The sequence below is a fragment of the Parasteatoda tepidariorum genome, chromosome 5 (genome assembly GCF_982258835.1).
Source record: "Parasteatoda tepidariorum strain Cologne lab strain chromosome 5, Ptep-v5.0, whole genome shotgun sequence".
NCBI classification, from domain to species: Eukaryota; Metazoa; Arthropoda; class Arachnida; order Araneae; family Theridiidae; genus Parasteatoda; species Parasteatoda tepidariorum.
In genome coordinates, this window is record NC_141759.1 from 112,946,839 (window position 1) to 112,963,317 (window position 16,479).

Consider the following 16,479-nt stretch of genomic DNA (forward strand, 5'->3'; position numbering starts at 1 on the left):
TTAAAATCTATCAATAGATTAGATCGCTTCAATACAGTCGCAATGGTTACAATAGCATATTTTTTGCTTATATGAGATCATCATATGAGACATAGCACCATATGAGACATTCTATTGAATAAGTCGCTTACTCTCAAACACTCATGATTTCACGGCAGTTCAGATCAGGGATTTTGCATGTTTTACACATATTTATTATTACCCCTGGGGAATTTTAAACCTTTTTGGTAAAAAAATTTTTTTCCTTCGAAATTTAGCTTCTTTGTTCAACTTGCAATGGATTTATTAGTATTATCGAAAAATAACTCTTTTATTCGAAAGTTGCCTTCAACCGTAAGGCCTCATCCTGACATTAATATTTGAAAAGTCAAAGTTTTCCACAGTTAAGTGATTAAAATATATTTAACAAAACCCATCTATCATCGAGAAATTTAAATTATTCAAAGTAGGTGTGGTCCCAATTATTTTGGATGCACCCGGTCCTACTGCTTATAATGCTGCGGAAGTCAGTTATTTTACAAATTATCAGATTTGCTTCCAACCTGTCATTATCAGGGATTTTTTTTTATCTTGAAAACATCAAGGAATTTTTTAAAAAAGAGCTGAGTTTTTTTTTTTAATTTAAATTATTTTACCATCTGTTATATCCTCTTTATTTAGACGAAAATTTATCACCCAACATTTGAAATGTCATCAACTTAGCAATACTTTGTCTGCATTAAAATTCTCTCCATTATTTACCCTGCTAAACTAGAATACCATATCATACTCTCCCATGTTGCTAATAAATGGAGAAATCTTTGACATCTTTGGAGATTATGAGACTATGCAGTTTAGGAAAAGAAAAAAACTGTGGTGGTGGTGAAAAAGATTAACTAATTAGTAAGGATATTTGCTTCTGTTTTTAAAAGTAGTTTTTTTTTTCTTCTAGTCCTCGGCTGAATCCATTTATAGTTCAAGTTTGTTCCGATGCTTTGAGGCTATTTTTTTCTTTTAACAAAATTATTCAAAATGTTTTAGTATTTTTAACTTTATAAAATTTTCCAAAAAATAATTTTTTTATAATTTAATAAATTTTATCTTGCACATTTTTTCTGACATTCAAAACAAACATTATTTAAACATTTGACTTTAGAAATTGGTTTAAAGAAAATTAATATCAGTAAATTTTTTAAAGAGCATTGTTTGGATAAAATACAGTATAAAATAGCTCTATATTGAAATGTAAATAAATATAAAAATTTATTGATGTATAATCGCCTGGAGTTATTTTCTTTTGTTTAATGAAAATATAATAAACAGTACTTATCCGAGAATTATTATTTTAGTCTGTATTTGCTGTTTGGTACATTTTGTGCAAAAATTACTTAACACTTTTAAAAAAAAAATTATTCATTAAAAGCAATATATTCTACAAACTAAACATATTTTCTCCACATCTATTCAAGATGTAGTTTAAAAAAATAAAATTTTGAATAAAATACTATTGACACTTTTCGTTATGAGGAAAAGAAAGCACACTGACCTGGAAATTTTAAGATTTTTATTGTAAAACTTGGAAAATCAGGAAAATGTGAACCCTGATTATCAAGTTAATATGTAGCTTAACTAGAGTTATCAGTTAAAGTGCTGATAATTTTTTTAATTACTTGGTAATCTAGTCATTACCTTGATAATATACACATTACTGTTAGGGTTTTTTAAAGTGAAAATACAATCTTTGCTGGAACAGCAGCATTTCTGTACATTTAAAATAACATGATTCTTAACTGCCAACTCTACTGGATTTCGCCATTTTTTCCTGATCTACTGGTTTAATAAAAATTCTTCTGGTTTTTGTACATTTTAGAAAATTCCCAAAACTGAGTGAGTTTCCTTAAAAAAAAAAACCCTATTGAGATAGAATTTTAAAATTTTTAAATATTTAAATAAGTATTACGAATACGTAATGAAGCAAGCCTTACTTTTAGTCATCAGTTTCAAACCTTTTTTTTTTTGTTCTAAAATTTTCTGTTTATATTTACCTTTTAATTAATTAAAAAAAATTATTCTATTATGAATAATAAATTGCTTGTTTATCAGTACTCAAAACTATGAGTTAACATAATAAACATTTCAAGTTTATTTAATGTCAATCATATTGACGACCATTTATAGTTTTTAGTGAGAAAGTTTTTGTATATTGATAAAAAAAAATAAATAAAGCAAATATCTTAATCTGCAGAATAGCAGAGGTAATGTGCACATGACCAGCTTTTTAGGGTAACATGTAATTTAGTTGAGTTCTCTATTGGTTGCTCATAAATGTTTAAATAATAGTTTTGTTAATCATTTTAGAAGCAGTGGTCATCAATGGGGCTCACCAAAACCTCCAGTTAAAACCACAGGTCCTACTGGTCAGTGGACTGCACCAGCCTCTGTTGTACCTGTACCTCCTGGTAATGTAGGATGGTCTGCCTCTCCTCAACATGGGTTCCCTCAAATGGTAATAAAAGGATCTTATTATTTTTTTATGGTCTGTTATTATTAAAAACTCTGCCTTTCCTCCGCTGGGATTCCAGCAGATGGTTAAACATATATACATTATACAGGGTTCCCACGGTACTTGAAAGACCTTAAAAGTCCTTGAATTTGGTTGAAAATAATCAGGGCCCTGAAAAGTCCTTGAATTCTGCCATAGGGTACTTGAAAAGTACTTGATTTTTTAGGAATTAAAATACTACTAATTTTTCTTACAAAAATGTATAATAAAAACAAAAGAGTTAAAATAATATTAAATAAATTCAAAGGAAAATTAAAGAAATTCTGATCGATGCAATTTTTAATGCTTGAAGTGAAAAGGGGTTAAAGGTGATGCAAAACTTGTCTCTCCTGGATTTTTCAGACCAGATTCTTGTTAATCTCTCTGATGTTTTGAATGCTGAAATTTCTAGCAAATTTTAGGTTTTTTAGTCATAGTTTTCGAATGAAATATAATTAATTGATTTAGAAATATGTTCAATGTGTTAACTCCATTATTATGACAGGTTAATAGTGTTATCCTATTTGTTCTTTTAATATATGTGCGAAGAATAATAAATTTTTTATAATTTATATTCAAATTTTTAAATTTAGTTTTTACTGCTAATAAATAAAATTTAGTTCTACGGATTTCATTGATTATGAATAAACATCGTGATTCACATTAAACTAATTCTTGATTTACGTACCGGAATTCATATAAAATGGTCTATGAATTGCGGTTTAACTGAAAGTGATTAATGAATCACATATCGAATATTACTTTAAAGTGATTTTCAAATTACTCATCAGAATTAATATTAAGATATTTTATCAATCACACATCATGATTCACATTAAGTGATTTATCAATCACACATCATGATTCACATTTACTGATTTATCAATCACGCATCATGATTCATCTTAAGTGATTTATCAATCACACATCATGATTTCAATTTAAAGTTATTTCTGAATCATATAAGGTATGTAATTTCAGAATCGTGCCTCAATTCTCATTCTAGTAGTTTACAATTCACGCATTGCAATTCACAAGAGAAAGATTTAAGAATTACCACCCACAATTTTCATCAAAATGATTTAAGAATCACACATAGCTGTTCTATATTAAGCACCATTTGAATCCCAAATTGAAATTTGCATCATAATCAAGGGTCTGTCCAGACATTTTGTGAAAGGTCCGTTTTTGTAAAATTGTGCAAAGATTACTCGTAATTTGTGAATATAAAATAAACAACCAGGGTCCGCTTTTATGAATTTGTACAAATAGGGTCCGCTATTGCAAAGAAACTTTTTCAAGGAGTTTTTAAATTGTAAAGACATACAAGATAATGCTCAACACTGTAGAATTATAATTACAAAAATTTTATTTTAAAAAATAAACAGCAATTGCAGCTATTAAATTAGCAATGCAACATACAAATATTTGGTATTTAGCCTAAATTGCTGAATGCAGAATATTCATTTCGGATGAATAAAAGAAGTGTCTGCCGAAGACAAAATTTAGTTCGTTTACATCTATCTGTCTTCCCCCCCTTCCTGGGAAGGGTTTATTCGATTAACAAAACGATAATGAAGATAAATTTGTGAAGGGTCCGATTAAGAGATGAAATTATTTTGTGAAGGATCCATTTTTATGAAAAGAAACGGACCAAAATTTCTTCTAAACAGGCCCCTGATAATGATCACTATTCAAATGAAAACTATTAGCTAATCACACAACAGAATTCACATTAAAGTGATTTATGTATCTTACATTGTGGTTTATGTCTTGTTAGTTTGTGCATTTGATATAATTTGCTATTCACATTATTCCGATTTAAGAAACGTACACCTTAATTCAATTTCAATTTACAAATTGCACATTGTGATACGTGATTTACGCAATCTTCGAGACTTAATTCACTTTCCACTGTGGGCCAGAAAACTATGATCTTTGGCCAAAAGTAAAAAATTAATTTTTCAACTAAAATATGTGTAGGCAGTTTTAATGTATCCCAAATTAAGTATTCATAATCTTTCCAAACATTATAATTTACTTTTTGGACCGACAAGAGTACAATTTAATGAAAAATATGTTAAAAAAATTTTTTAAATGTAACTTTTAAATTTTTATTTCAGAAATATATATAGGAATTTCACCTTACTGTGACATTTGTATCAGAGTAATTAGTGTTAAATTATAGTTCAATTTTTCAATTTGTTGGATTAGTTAATACTCTTGACACACTTATAGTTTATATCTTATCATTTGACATTTTACAATGTTTGAATGACTTTCGAAAATTAGTTCCAAAAGGTTTCACGAGGTATTTAGTTAAACTTTTTTTTTGTTGTCTTCTTTGATGTTTCTTTCTAAAAAACGTGCCCCATTTTGCTCGTATTACAAAGGTGGACTATATATACCAAAAAACAAATTTTGTTTTTTTTTTCCTTCATGTTTTTGCGTTATTTTGTAATATTACTTCAGAAGTATAATTTGCTTTTCATTTTTAATATAAAATTACGAAAATTATTATATTTTCATTGCTATATTTAATTATTTAAACCTACCAAATTTTTTTATTTATTTTTGCTTGCCATATTTCAACCGCCATTTTTTTTTGGGGGGGGGGGGGTATTTTTAGTGTATTTCAAAATTTTAACTATGAATTCAATTTACCTGCACATAAAAAATTTTGAAGCAAATTATATCGAAATACTAATTTTGGCCACAAAACCCACTGTGCTTTCGTATAAATGAGATTTAGTGAAAATTACCCATATTCACAAAATTTTAAAGATCCCGTTTCACATTTTATCTATATATTTTAAGGAATATAAAGCTTGGTAAGTCTTAGTTAGTTATCTGTAAAATATTGCTCTTCAATAGATTTTATGTTCAAAATACATTACTGTTATTCTGAAGTAACAAAATAGAAAATTTGCTATTAAAATTGAAACAGATATGTTAAATTGATAATTTAGCTAATTATACACATTTTCAGTTAACTAACATTTGATCTAACATATTAAAAAAAAAAGCTAAAAGAAGTCTATATATTTTAATAACCATGCAATTACACAAACTTTATCAATTATTTACTGTGCTTGTTTGAAAGAAACTGAATGAATGTATAATATGCATTATACATTAATTCAGTTTCATTAATTCTAATTCACTTCGTTAAATTTTTCATGAAAAGTTTCAGTGATGCTAGTTTTTAAATGTTGGCTAGTATCTTATCTCAATTGGAGGTTTTTTTTTTTTTCAATTGGAATTTTTCTAAGTGATTTGAAACAGCAATGTAACTATCAACCGTTTGTATTATTAACTGATAAACTTAATAAAAAAAAATTTTTTTTTTGTCGAATAAGCATTGTGATTTAAAATTATACAATTTCTGCTTCTACGTAATTGTAAGATCTGGTTGACATGTACTTTAGCATATAACAATAGCGTATAGGTCCGTGAAAAATTTGATTTTAGGTCCTTGAAAGTCATTGAAAAGACCTTGAATTTTTTTTAAAAAAATTTGAGTGGGAACCCTGTTATAACTGTTATAAAACCGACCCAATTTTGAGTTTGACTTCTAATGATCAACTCAATAGCCTTGTCATTTTGAACTCAATCCAGAAGACAAGGGAACTTCTCAATCAAGTATTGAGACATTTTGCCTTTGTGGAGGACTTTTTAATGCAACTAACCCACATTTGTGTTACATGAAGAGGAAAAGCTCCCTTGATTAGCCTGACATCAAGTGGACTCTAACCCATGATCTACCACTACCACCGATCTACCGTTTACCACTGAGGATATTTTACTTCAGCACTGTGGTCTGTGCAAGCCATCGCTGGTTCACCTCATTGGAAGGCAAACGCTCTATTCTCTGAGCCATCATGGCTGAAACATGTATACAGTTAAAGTCCATCATAACAATTTATGATCAATGGTGTTTTCTACACCAGGAGGCGCAGTAAGCTCTTGACTATCTATACTTCTGGGTTTTGGTGTGTTTTGAAACCATTTGTCTCACAACGTGATCATTGTGTTTTGAGACTCTCCTAGAGTAGTATTTCTTGTATACACATACCTGCCAAGTCTCAAGTTTTTTTAACAAAGACTCCTGTATTTTACGACTATCTCCCGCACACCCGTATATTCTCAAATTTCTCTGCATTCGTTGATAAAATTAAAAAAAAATACGATAAAATATCCGCTGATGGCAAAAATACTGCTTTTATTCCTCAACAGATGGTGCTATTGCCAGTACTGCAGTATGTTGAGTGTTAATAGTTTAAGTAAATATGAATAATAGTTTAAAAAAATCATCTTTAGATTAAGAATTGTGTACATATTTTTTTACTTCGCTAAATGTAAGTGCTTGTATTATTTCCAATTTTGATCTTCCCTTTTTGACTTACAATATTATGCATGACGTATCGAAGCTTTACATGTAGCCCAAAATATGTCGCTTGTAAAATCTCCGTTATTTTATTTCTCTGATATTGGCAGGTATGATATATTATTTCATTTATTCTTTCATTATTTGTTTTATGTTGAGCTGTTTTCTTATTTCTCCAAGTTTTTCCAGCAACTAAAGCTAGCATCTTTATCCTAATATTGTTCAAACTAAGGTAAACAACGTTAAAGAGCACAAAAATATTATTAATAATATTTTTGTGCTCTTTAACGTTGTTTACCTTAGTTTGTATTTTAGCACAAAGGTCGCCCACTTGTGTATTTATTTCCTAATATAGTTCACAAGATCGCAGTGAATGTGTGTTTCCTCTTAACATGTTGTGTATAATCTGTACAAATATCAGTGGCAACCCTTACACTGAATTCCTTTTATTTTTAGACCCAAAATCCACTATCTGGAGGTCAATGGAGTGGAGGTGCATTTCCTCAACAGCCTGCTGTACCTGGTGTCTTTCAGCAACCTTATATGGTAAGTAGTACCCCTCATACTTTGCTGCTTCAAATATTGTTGTATGAATTCCCATTTATTTGTAAATTGGTGTCTTTTCAGCATATATATATGGTAAGTACCTTTTTTAAACAAAGTGATAAATGACTAATATTTGATGTTAAATATAGTTTAGCAATTAATAATGTAGCTCAATTCAAACTTTTTAATTTTTGTGAACAATTTTAATTTTACTAATTGTATAATAAGAACTTTTCTTAAAAGTTTTATTTTTTCAATCGCCTTACAGAAATAAAGGTCCCCAAACATGGTCATTTCTTCCTCTGATACAGTAGCAGAATCCCAGTAAAGCTAGTTTAATTAATTTTCATATTTTTTGAAAAGTGTTTTATTTTACAACCGTCATCGAGCGGCTGACCCGATTTCCGGTTTACGAGGACTGATGTTAGACTCCGTGATCGGGGGTCTGTCCAGGGTGAATTTACTGCCGTTTAGCTGTACCTTCACAAATTCAACTTCAGGAGAAACAGTAGTTTCACAAAATACTTTTAAAAATGCAAGTTCTCTCGCAAACTCCGTTCTCGTTACAGTCTATGGAAAAGAGCATTTCTGCCAGCTGTCATATACGAAAAAGGTGGCACATGTTGGGTCAGATAGTGCAATATGGTAAGCTTAACCAATCACTTACGCCATATCAAATTCTGTTTTTTTCGGCTGAGATTTTTAAAATTAAACAACAGTTGGTCAAAATTCGAACATTATCTTAAACACTATTGTAAATTTATTCTAACCGACCTTTATTTTTTTATACCTTTATTATTTATGGTAAGCTTAACCGGTCACTTACGCCATATCAAATTGTGTTTTTTTTCCCGCTGAGTTTTTTAAAATGAAACAGGAGGTCAAAATTCGAACATCATTTTAAACACTATTGTAAATTTATTCTAACCGACCTTTATTTTTTTATAAACCATTCTTTTCTCTGTGAAACTTTTTTCTCTATAACCCAATTGTAAATGTTCTCATATTTAAAATAGCTTTTACTGCTGGTACTGTTTAATGCATGTTTTTATTAATTTTTAAATTCAAGTTGAAATTTAACTGTAGACAATTTTTATGGATTTTGAAATTTGTATAAAATTTTTTAATAATAGCAAAATTGTTTTTGAATGTACGGGGAAAAATACATAGAAATTTACCAGTCATAAATGATTTTTATTTGAAGTGACAAATTTTTATAATATTTTCTTACTTTACTATATTTTTGTGCTGATTTTTTAACAGAATTTTTAATTTTCACAAATTATGTTAAAATTTTCGCAGTCAATTTGCAATTTTTCGAAGCATCAAAAATTGCGATTTACCGAAATGTGTGGTGTTTCACGATGCGTTGTTGACATCCATGTCTCAACACTCGATGGTGAGCATTATTTATGCGCTATGAGCCCTTTTTCTGACTGCAGGGATGTGATTCTTCCGCGGATCCGCTGATTTCCACTTTTTTCAGATTTTTCCATATCTTCCGCTCTTTTTTCATAAATTTCCGCGCGGAAATTTTTTTTATGCAGTGAATGATATTTGTTGGAAAATTTTTTTTCTTCCTCGGAGCGAAAGTATTGAAGCCTCCAATAAACCTTTCTTCACATGTCAATCAGCTGGCTGGGGTGAAAGTGGTTGACCTTGGTAAAACAAAGCAGTCTCCTACTCCACTACTCTCTTATCTTTCCAGGGATGAAAGACTTTTTAAAATTTCCGACCATGTTCCAAAAACTTTTGGGGAGTCGAACTAACGATATAGTCGGACTTGCGACGAACTCTCCCCCCCCCCTGCAGTAGCCTCCTGAGAAAATGATCTTCAGAAGAAAATGGATAGAATTTCGGCATGTACGCCGTTGCCTTGACAACTGCGACTTCCGCTATAGATTGGAAAAAGGAAAAAAAGTCCTTAGCAGTTTCGTTTCGACCGCTGATATTTGATTTCCTTTGATTGGCTGATTTACAGAATTTTAAATATAAGGAACTGGGCCAGAATCTGCTAAAATTGCGATTCTTATTTAGATGATTTTTATGTAAATCATCGATTTTCGTATTTAACTGATTTAAAAGTTACTTGTTGAGATACGTTTTTACACGATTTAAAAATCATTACTCGCAATTCCCATTCACGCAATTTAAAAATTCAATATCGCGATTTGTATTTAAACGTTTTTAAAACCCAATATCGCGATTCATATTCCCGCTAGTTTAAAATCCAATGTCGCGATTCGTATTCATATATATTTTTAAATTTCAATATTGCGATTCGTTATCACGCGGTTGTAATATCAAACATCGATTTTCGTATTTATACGCGGTTTAAACATTACTCGTTGCGATAAGTATTCACGGACTCTAAAAATTATGCACCGTGATTTTTATTTACGAGATTTAAAAATTCAATACCGCGATTTGTATTTTCCTGCTTTTAAAATCCAATATTGTGATTCTTTTTCACGTGATTTTAAAATTCAATATCGTGATTCTTATTCACCCTATTTTAAAATCGAACATCGCGATTCTTATTCACACACTCTTAAAACCCAACATTGCGATTCTTATTCACCCTATTTTAAAATCGAACATCGCGATTCTTATTCACGCAATCTTAAAATCCAACATCGCGATTCTTAATCTAAGGCCTCTAAAAATTGTGTGCGAAATAAACTTTCTTGTCCTATCAACACTGATGATCAAAAGTCTGCAAAACGCAGTCTACAGATCAGTCATGTTAAAAAAAGACCATCGAAAAAACAAAGAACTGATGAGAAAGTCCATAAAGGTCCTTTGACCATTAAAGAAATGTTTTTTAAAATGATGTGATACATAAAATCGTGCTTATGCATAATTACTCAAAGTTATCTAAATTATTAAAAAAAAATTACTTTAATCAAGATTTTATTTAAGAACATAATTACCATTTATTTATATTATTTTATTTAAGAACATAATTACCATTTATTTATATGAATAGATAATAATGTAATCATTATCAGATTGGCTATGGAATTCATATCATTTTTTCTTTTGCACGTTTAATGCTACAGTTATAAACTTCCTCTTTTTTGTGTTTTTGTCAATCACATCCCTGTGACTATGAAATGGGTGACCACGAGCTTTGCGCGAAGAGTTTTTTTTTATTTTTATGGATAGTAATGAACTAAATTTAAGATAAGGACTGAAGGAATTTAAGATAAGACTGGGAAGTTACGTGCATTTTACGCCAGCTGCTCCTAAGTTTTCGGTTTTTATTTTTGTGTTTATGAAGATTTTTATAAAAGATCTCAATGTGCATTTTGATTTTTATCCTCATAATTTAATGACATAGGCAGCAGCAGGCTGATTTTTGATGTTAGTCTTCCCCCTTCCTCTCTCTTGTGCAAGTTATTCAATTTTTTATTTTTATTTTCAATACATCAAGTCACTATTATGATTTATTGATTTTTTTCTTAAGAAAAAGATTTTTTTGTTGATAACTAGATTTATAGCATTTTTTGTAAGGTAACCGAGAATTGAGTTGATTGCAAGAATATAAGTACCTCAATTTATCAATCAAAAAGTGCAAGAATTCGAAATGACACAATACCAAATGCAAAATATTGGTGTAACGGAACATCACAATGTATCAAAATCACAATGTTAGTGACATTACAGCGTCTTAACATTGTCCATTGCTATCTACTCATTTTATAGTAATGTTTTACTTAATTGATATTTGTATTTTCAGGCAGGGGGTGTGCGCCCTGTTGGGCAGCCTGCATATGGTAGTGGATTTGTCCCTCAGGTGCCTCTTATGCCAACTGCAACCTCTGGGTTGCCCACACAAACAACATCTGTTAATGACCCCTTTGGTGCACTCTGAAAAGATTTAAAAAAAGGTATGTATGTTAATTGTTTTCCATCATAACAAGGAAATTATGAAAACAGGGTTGCCACTCCACAGGGAATTTAAAAAATGACCTGAAATAACAGGAAAATTTGTGTATTTCTTTACAAACAGAGAAAATACAGCGAGGAATTAATTTTTTTCTTTCAAAAAATGGTGACCTCTCAAAGCACAATCTATAGAATATTTAAGGATGCTATTTCAGCTATACTAAATTATTTCATTTACTGTAGCATTATTTGTCTTAAGTATGTTCAGCTGTTTACTTTTCTAATTTTTTCTAGTAATTAAATAAAACTAGCCTAATATAGCTCTCCGGCAAGAGTATAGTGATTGTGTGCTTCCCCTTAATATATTGTGTATACTATGTATAGGGAAAACACAGGAAATTTTTTTTTTACTTATTGAGGATCAACCCCATCTGGGAACTCCATCATTCAGGAATTCGAATTAATTTAAGTTCAAGATACATTAAAGTCAAAGATTTTTTTTCTTTGAAATATTAGTTTTGTAATATTTTTTCTCAAATTCATACAATTCTAATAGTGAGTATAAGTGTTATGTAGTATATTTTATATACACAAGGTATGACTGAAAAATTAATAATAAAATTCAAGGCATTTTGAATAACAAATATCAGGGAAAAATTCAATAAAATCAGTAGAAGGGGGAATTTTTTTAAGTGTTTGTAGCCGCTCTAGTTTCGATATTTTAAATTTTCTGTTTGGAAGGATAATGGTTAAAAAGACTCAAAATGAAACTTCATTTTGGTTCTGTTAGAACTCATTCTTAATTTGCAAGTATATCAGTAAAAACTGGATTCTGCATAAAATTGACTATGTGTAGAAAGAATAGAATAAAGGCATCAATGATTAAAATCAATAAGTTTTTGAACAGATAATAATTGATGAGTAGATAAATTGATAAATAAGGAAATCAAACAATTGGTGTATTAAAAAAATCAATCAGTGAATTAAAAATCACAAAATAAATGAATCTGTCAAGGAATAAATTAAATAAATTGGTGAATAAAAAATTTGAAAATACAAATCAATGAATCAGTTTAAGTAATTTAAAAGTCATCAAATGAATCGGTTCAACTAATGAATGAGTTAAACTTTGTTGCTGGAGAAAAAAAAAATTGCGATTATACAATTAGACCTGCCAACCCTCCGGTTTTTTAAACAATAATTAAGCCTCCGGGGTTTCATCAAAAGTCTCCGTTTTTTATTGTTATTTCCTCGCAGAATGAGGATTCTCTGCGCAATTACGATAAACGTATATGCGGCACCGACCCGTACCTCTCATCCAATCCTTTGAATTCGTCATTGCTTATGCCCCGCCTTTCTCTTTGGAAGCATTGTTTTCTGATTGGTTGTTCTTTTGAGTTCGGGAACGTATCTTCAACAAAGATTTAAGATCAATCTCTCGCATTGGGAAATTAATTGATTTTTTGTTTGTGCTTTAAATTTCGTCTCCGACCTCTATTACGTTTCATGTGGTGCTGGACTTTTTTTTGATTTTGCCTGAAAATATTGACTGAAATGTCTGAAAAAAAGAATAAAAAATATGCGACATCATTCAACAAGACCTATACTGAGTATTTCCATTTATTACTTCATCTAAAAGTGAGTATCTGAACATTTATGTGAACATATATCTGAAATACACTTTTTGCTGGGCTTCTTTGTGATGTTGAATTTTAGACTGATTAGTCATATCCAGATTTCTTTTTTAAAAAATATATTGCACATATTTTTCGATAGAAGGAATATTTAATTATGTTTTCAATAAGAGAAAAGAAGTTCTGAAACAATGGCTACAGACTTGTCATAAAAATGAAGAAACTTTAACATTTTTTCTGTATAACTACCTGCGACTTTGTTATTACTCTGAGTTGTTCGGAGACAATCACTGCATACCAGCAAATTACATAACTCTGCAGAGTCGAAAAGGACAAATATAATCATTAAACCATTTAAAGTTCCATAATTGAACAAAATTGGGTATGGTGACTCTAATAGTTCCCCGCAAAACCTTAAGATAAAAAAATATCCGGAATTAGTTTTTTTTTTTAAAAAAAAAAAAAATTTATTTTTGGAACCTTAACGTTATATAGATTCAATCGATTGTTTAATGTATATTTCGGTTGCCAATGTAAAAAAAAATTGCTTTGGTATTTTCCATTGTGCTTTTCAAATCCAAATAATTAATAAAAATGTATAAATTCATTAATAAAAATATATAATGGCAATTTTCAACGTTTGTTCCCTCCCCTCTGTAAGCCTGTTTCTAACTTGTTAAATTATAGATCCTCCTTTTCAATGTTTAAATATCTTAAACATGGTGCTTTGCGTTTTTAAAAAGTACTCAACAGTGGTCATTTTCCATATTTAAGGCTCTTAAAGGTGCTATTTTTCATTGGGTGTTTTTAAAAAGTGCTTAATTTTCCCTTTTTAAACATGAAAATTTTTTTTCATTACCATGTCGATTTTCGCCACGTGCTATGCAAAAGCGTGCTATTCACATTGTTCTATTCAATGTTTTCACAATTCATTTCGACGTACCATTAGTCCATAGCTTATGAAAGCGTCAATCATTTGACATGTTTGATGAAATACTTGCAAGTCCGCATGTGCGTCTACTGAACTGGGTTTCGTGAGATTCTTGCACTCTCGTTAGCAACCCTGCTGCATTTTGCAAGATATTCTCGATTTCAGGCTTAATTTTTCACCCTCTGATATCGAACCGAAAAATCTGTCAATCATTTTATAATAGGCAATAAGTCTTTAAAAATTATTTCTCATTTTGTTAATGTATATAGTGCTTAAAAATACTTTTTGAGTGCTTAAAAAATACTTAAAAGGTGCTTTTTTGTTGTAGATAGATTTGGCTACACACCCTGTTAAAATTATCAGCTAGTATAGCACACAAAATAGTCTTTAATTGTTTTTCGTACTCATTCTTGTCCTATAAAATGTTTCCTTTCTTTTTCAGGGACTTTACTGGACGTTAAAACGTAATCTGGATTTGCTAAAGAGCTTCGGCTTACAAATGAATCATTGCCTTTATTTCTTTAGCGTTTACCAGTTGATAAAAAAAAGAATGTGATGAATTTATCTTGTAAAATATGATTTGTTGCATTGTATTTGTAGCTATTATAAATGTCTTTGTTTATCAATGTTAGACATCTCCCCTTAATTATACATAAATATATTATATATATATAAATATACCTGTGAATATACACTATTTTGTTCCTAATGTGTATAGCTGCTGGCAGTCTCGTATTTTTCTGACGTCAGGAAAGTGGTCGATGATCTCTTTTGTTTTAAAACATTTTTTATTTTATTTTCTATTGAATTATTTTACTAAACTTAGAAGTATACGAATAGGAAGAAATACTCCCATTTAAATAGCAGCATTCATCAAGTTAAATTTTATGTGTTCAAACTGTAGGTGATATCACTAAAAGTACATTGTTGAGCAATCAGAACCGTGTATACCAAATTAAAATACACGGTTTATCAATCAAAACTGTAAGTATAATACCAAAAGAACATTTCGATATTGTTTACCAATAAAGGAGTTTTAAAAGTCAAGAATGTTTCCAAACGAAACAATTTTGCCTTTTTAAATACTTTGGTCACCCCCATATAATTGTGTACTCTTTAGGGATTCTTATTGTGTAGTTATTATTGTGTATCCTGCATTTAATTAGGATATCTTCCTATTCGTGTATGATGGCGTGTAAGATAAATATAAATTTAGATCTAACATTGTATTATCCAGATGTTCCAAATCATAACTAAAGTATATCTATAAATGAAAATGTCGTTGTTGCATGAGAAGTTATCTCTCTTTCACTCTATTGTTTTTTTTATTGTTGGCTGTGTAATATACTTTAATTCAAAATGAATAAAAGAAAAGTTTTTGTTGTTAAAATGTACAATTGACAGTTTTGTTTTAAATTGAAAATCTTTTTTTTTTATTGTTAACTTTACATCGATGCCTGTTGCGATGTTCTTTGTTTTATGTTGCCAAATTATTGTTCAGTCCTTAAAGATATTTTTGTTAAATCTTGCATCTCCCTGAAAGTTCTGTGTCTTCTAATAGAATATTAAAAACACTTGAGAAAGCACCAGGTGGGTACATAATAAATTATTTAAAAGTTGACTGGCTGTCTCTTTCTTATTTATTTATTAATTTTTATTGCAAAACATATGTATTTAATGAAGTCGCTAAATCCCAATAAAAAGGTTTGTTGTATAGAAAATTCGCTGAATATAAAATTACCTTTTCAAATACTTAACAACATAAAACAGGTTATAAATTCATAAACTCTAGACATAATTAAAATAGCAATTGATGATAGTATCTACTATTTATTTTATTAATCTTAGCAAGAAATCTGCATGGAAAGCTAGAATATAGCAAAACATTATCCAGTGTTACACTATCGTGCTACATATATTTTCAACTAAAAAAAGCTTAATTTCTGTATAAAATTATAGCTGTATTTATTAAAAAAGTAATTTTAAACATTACGTTCCTAAGGTTAATTGCTACTGATCAAATCTGTTAATTTTGTCTGAGTTAATCGTTTGAAATGCAAATAAAAAGGAATTTTACTGTTTTCTCTTAAGTTTAGTGGCTTCAAAAATCAATTGAAGTTCATTTCACCCATAAAATGTGGTTACAAGTTTGAATTGTTCTGAAATATTTTGGAAAATAGTGAAAGTGGATCTCAAGGAAAAGTTAGTTAAATAGAAAATTCTCTTTGCTATTTGGAAGTTATTTTACAAAAAAATTTCAAAATTGTTCTCGGTTCCTCGGAAGAAAAAAAAATCGCAAAACGGAAGTTTGTTAAATAGAAGTCAGACTGTATATATAGAAGTCGGACTGTATATATATATATTTTAAATAAAAGGAGTAAAAAGATTTTAATGGAATGTTTAGAAAATAGTAAAGAAAAGTATTTCAGAGAACTACTTTTCATGAATGTAAAATAAATTTTAGTTACGCTTTTGTCAACTCTTCATATCTATAAAGGAAGGAATTTACAAACTGAACTTTGAAAACTTACGCTATAGCTAAAACAGGGAAATTTCTCCTGGGTCCTGA

General features: G+C 29.6%; 1 protein-coding gene across 20 annotated transcripts in view; it reads left to right on the forward strand.

Annotated features, from left to right (window-relative positions):
- Positions 1-15,531, forward strand: part of LOC107449585 (uncharacterized) — a 76,112-nt gene extending 60,581 nt beyond the window's left edge. For all 20 annotated transcript variants that reach the window (XM_071185424.2, XM_071185431.2, XM_071185436.2 and 17 more), the window contains 4 exons: positions 2,338-2,485; positions 7,365-7,454; positions 11,197-11,347; positions 14,353-15,531. In XM_071185424.2, the coding sequence (XP_071041525.2) occupies positions 2,338-2,485; positions 7,365-7,454; positions 11,197-11,331 (373 nt within the window). In that variant the 3' untranslated portion in view covers positions 11,332-11,347; positions 14,353-15,531. The remainder of the gene's footprint in view (positions 1-2,337; positions 2,486-7,364; positions 7,455-11,196; positions 11,348-14,352) is intronic.
- The last annotated feature ends 948 nt before the right edge of the window (positions 15,532-16,479 follow it).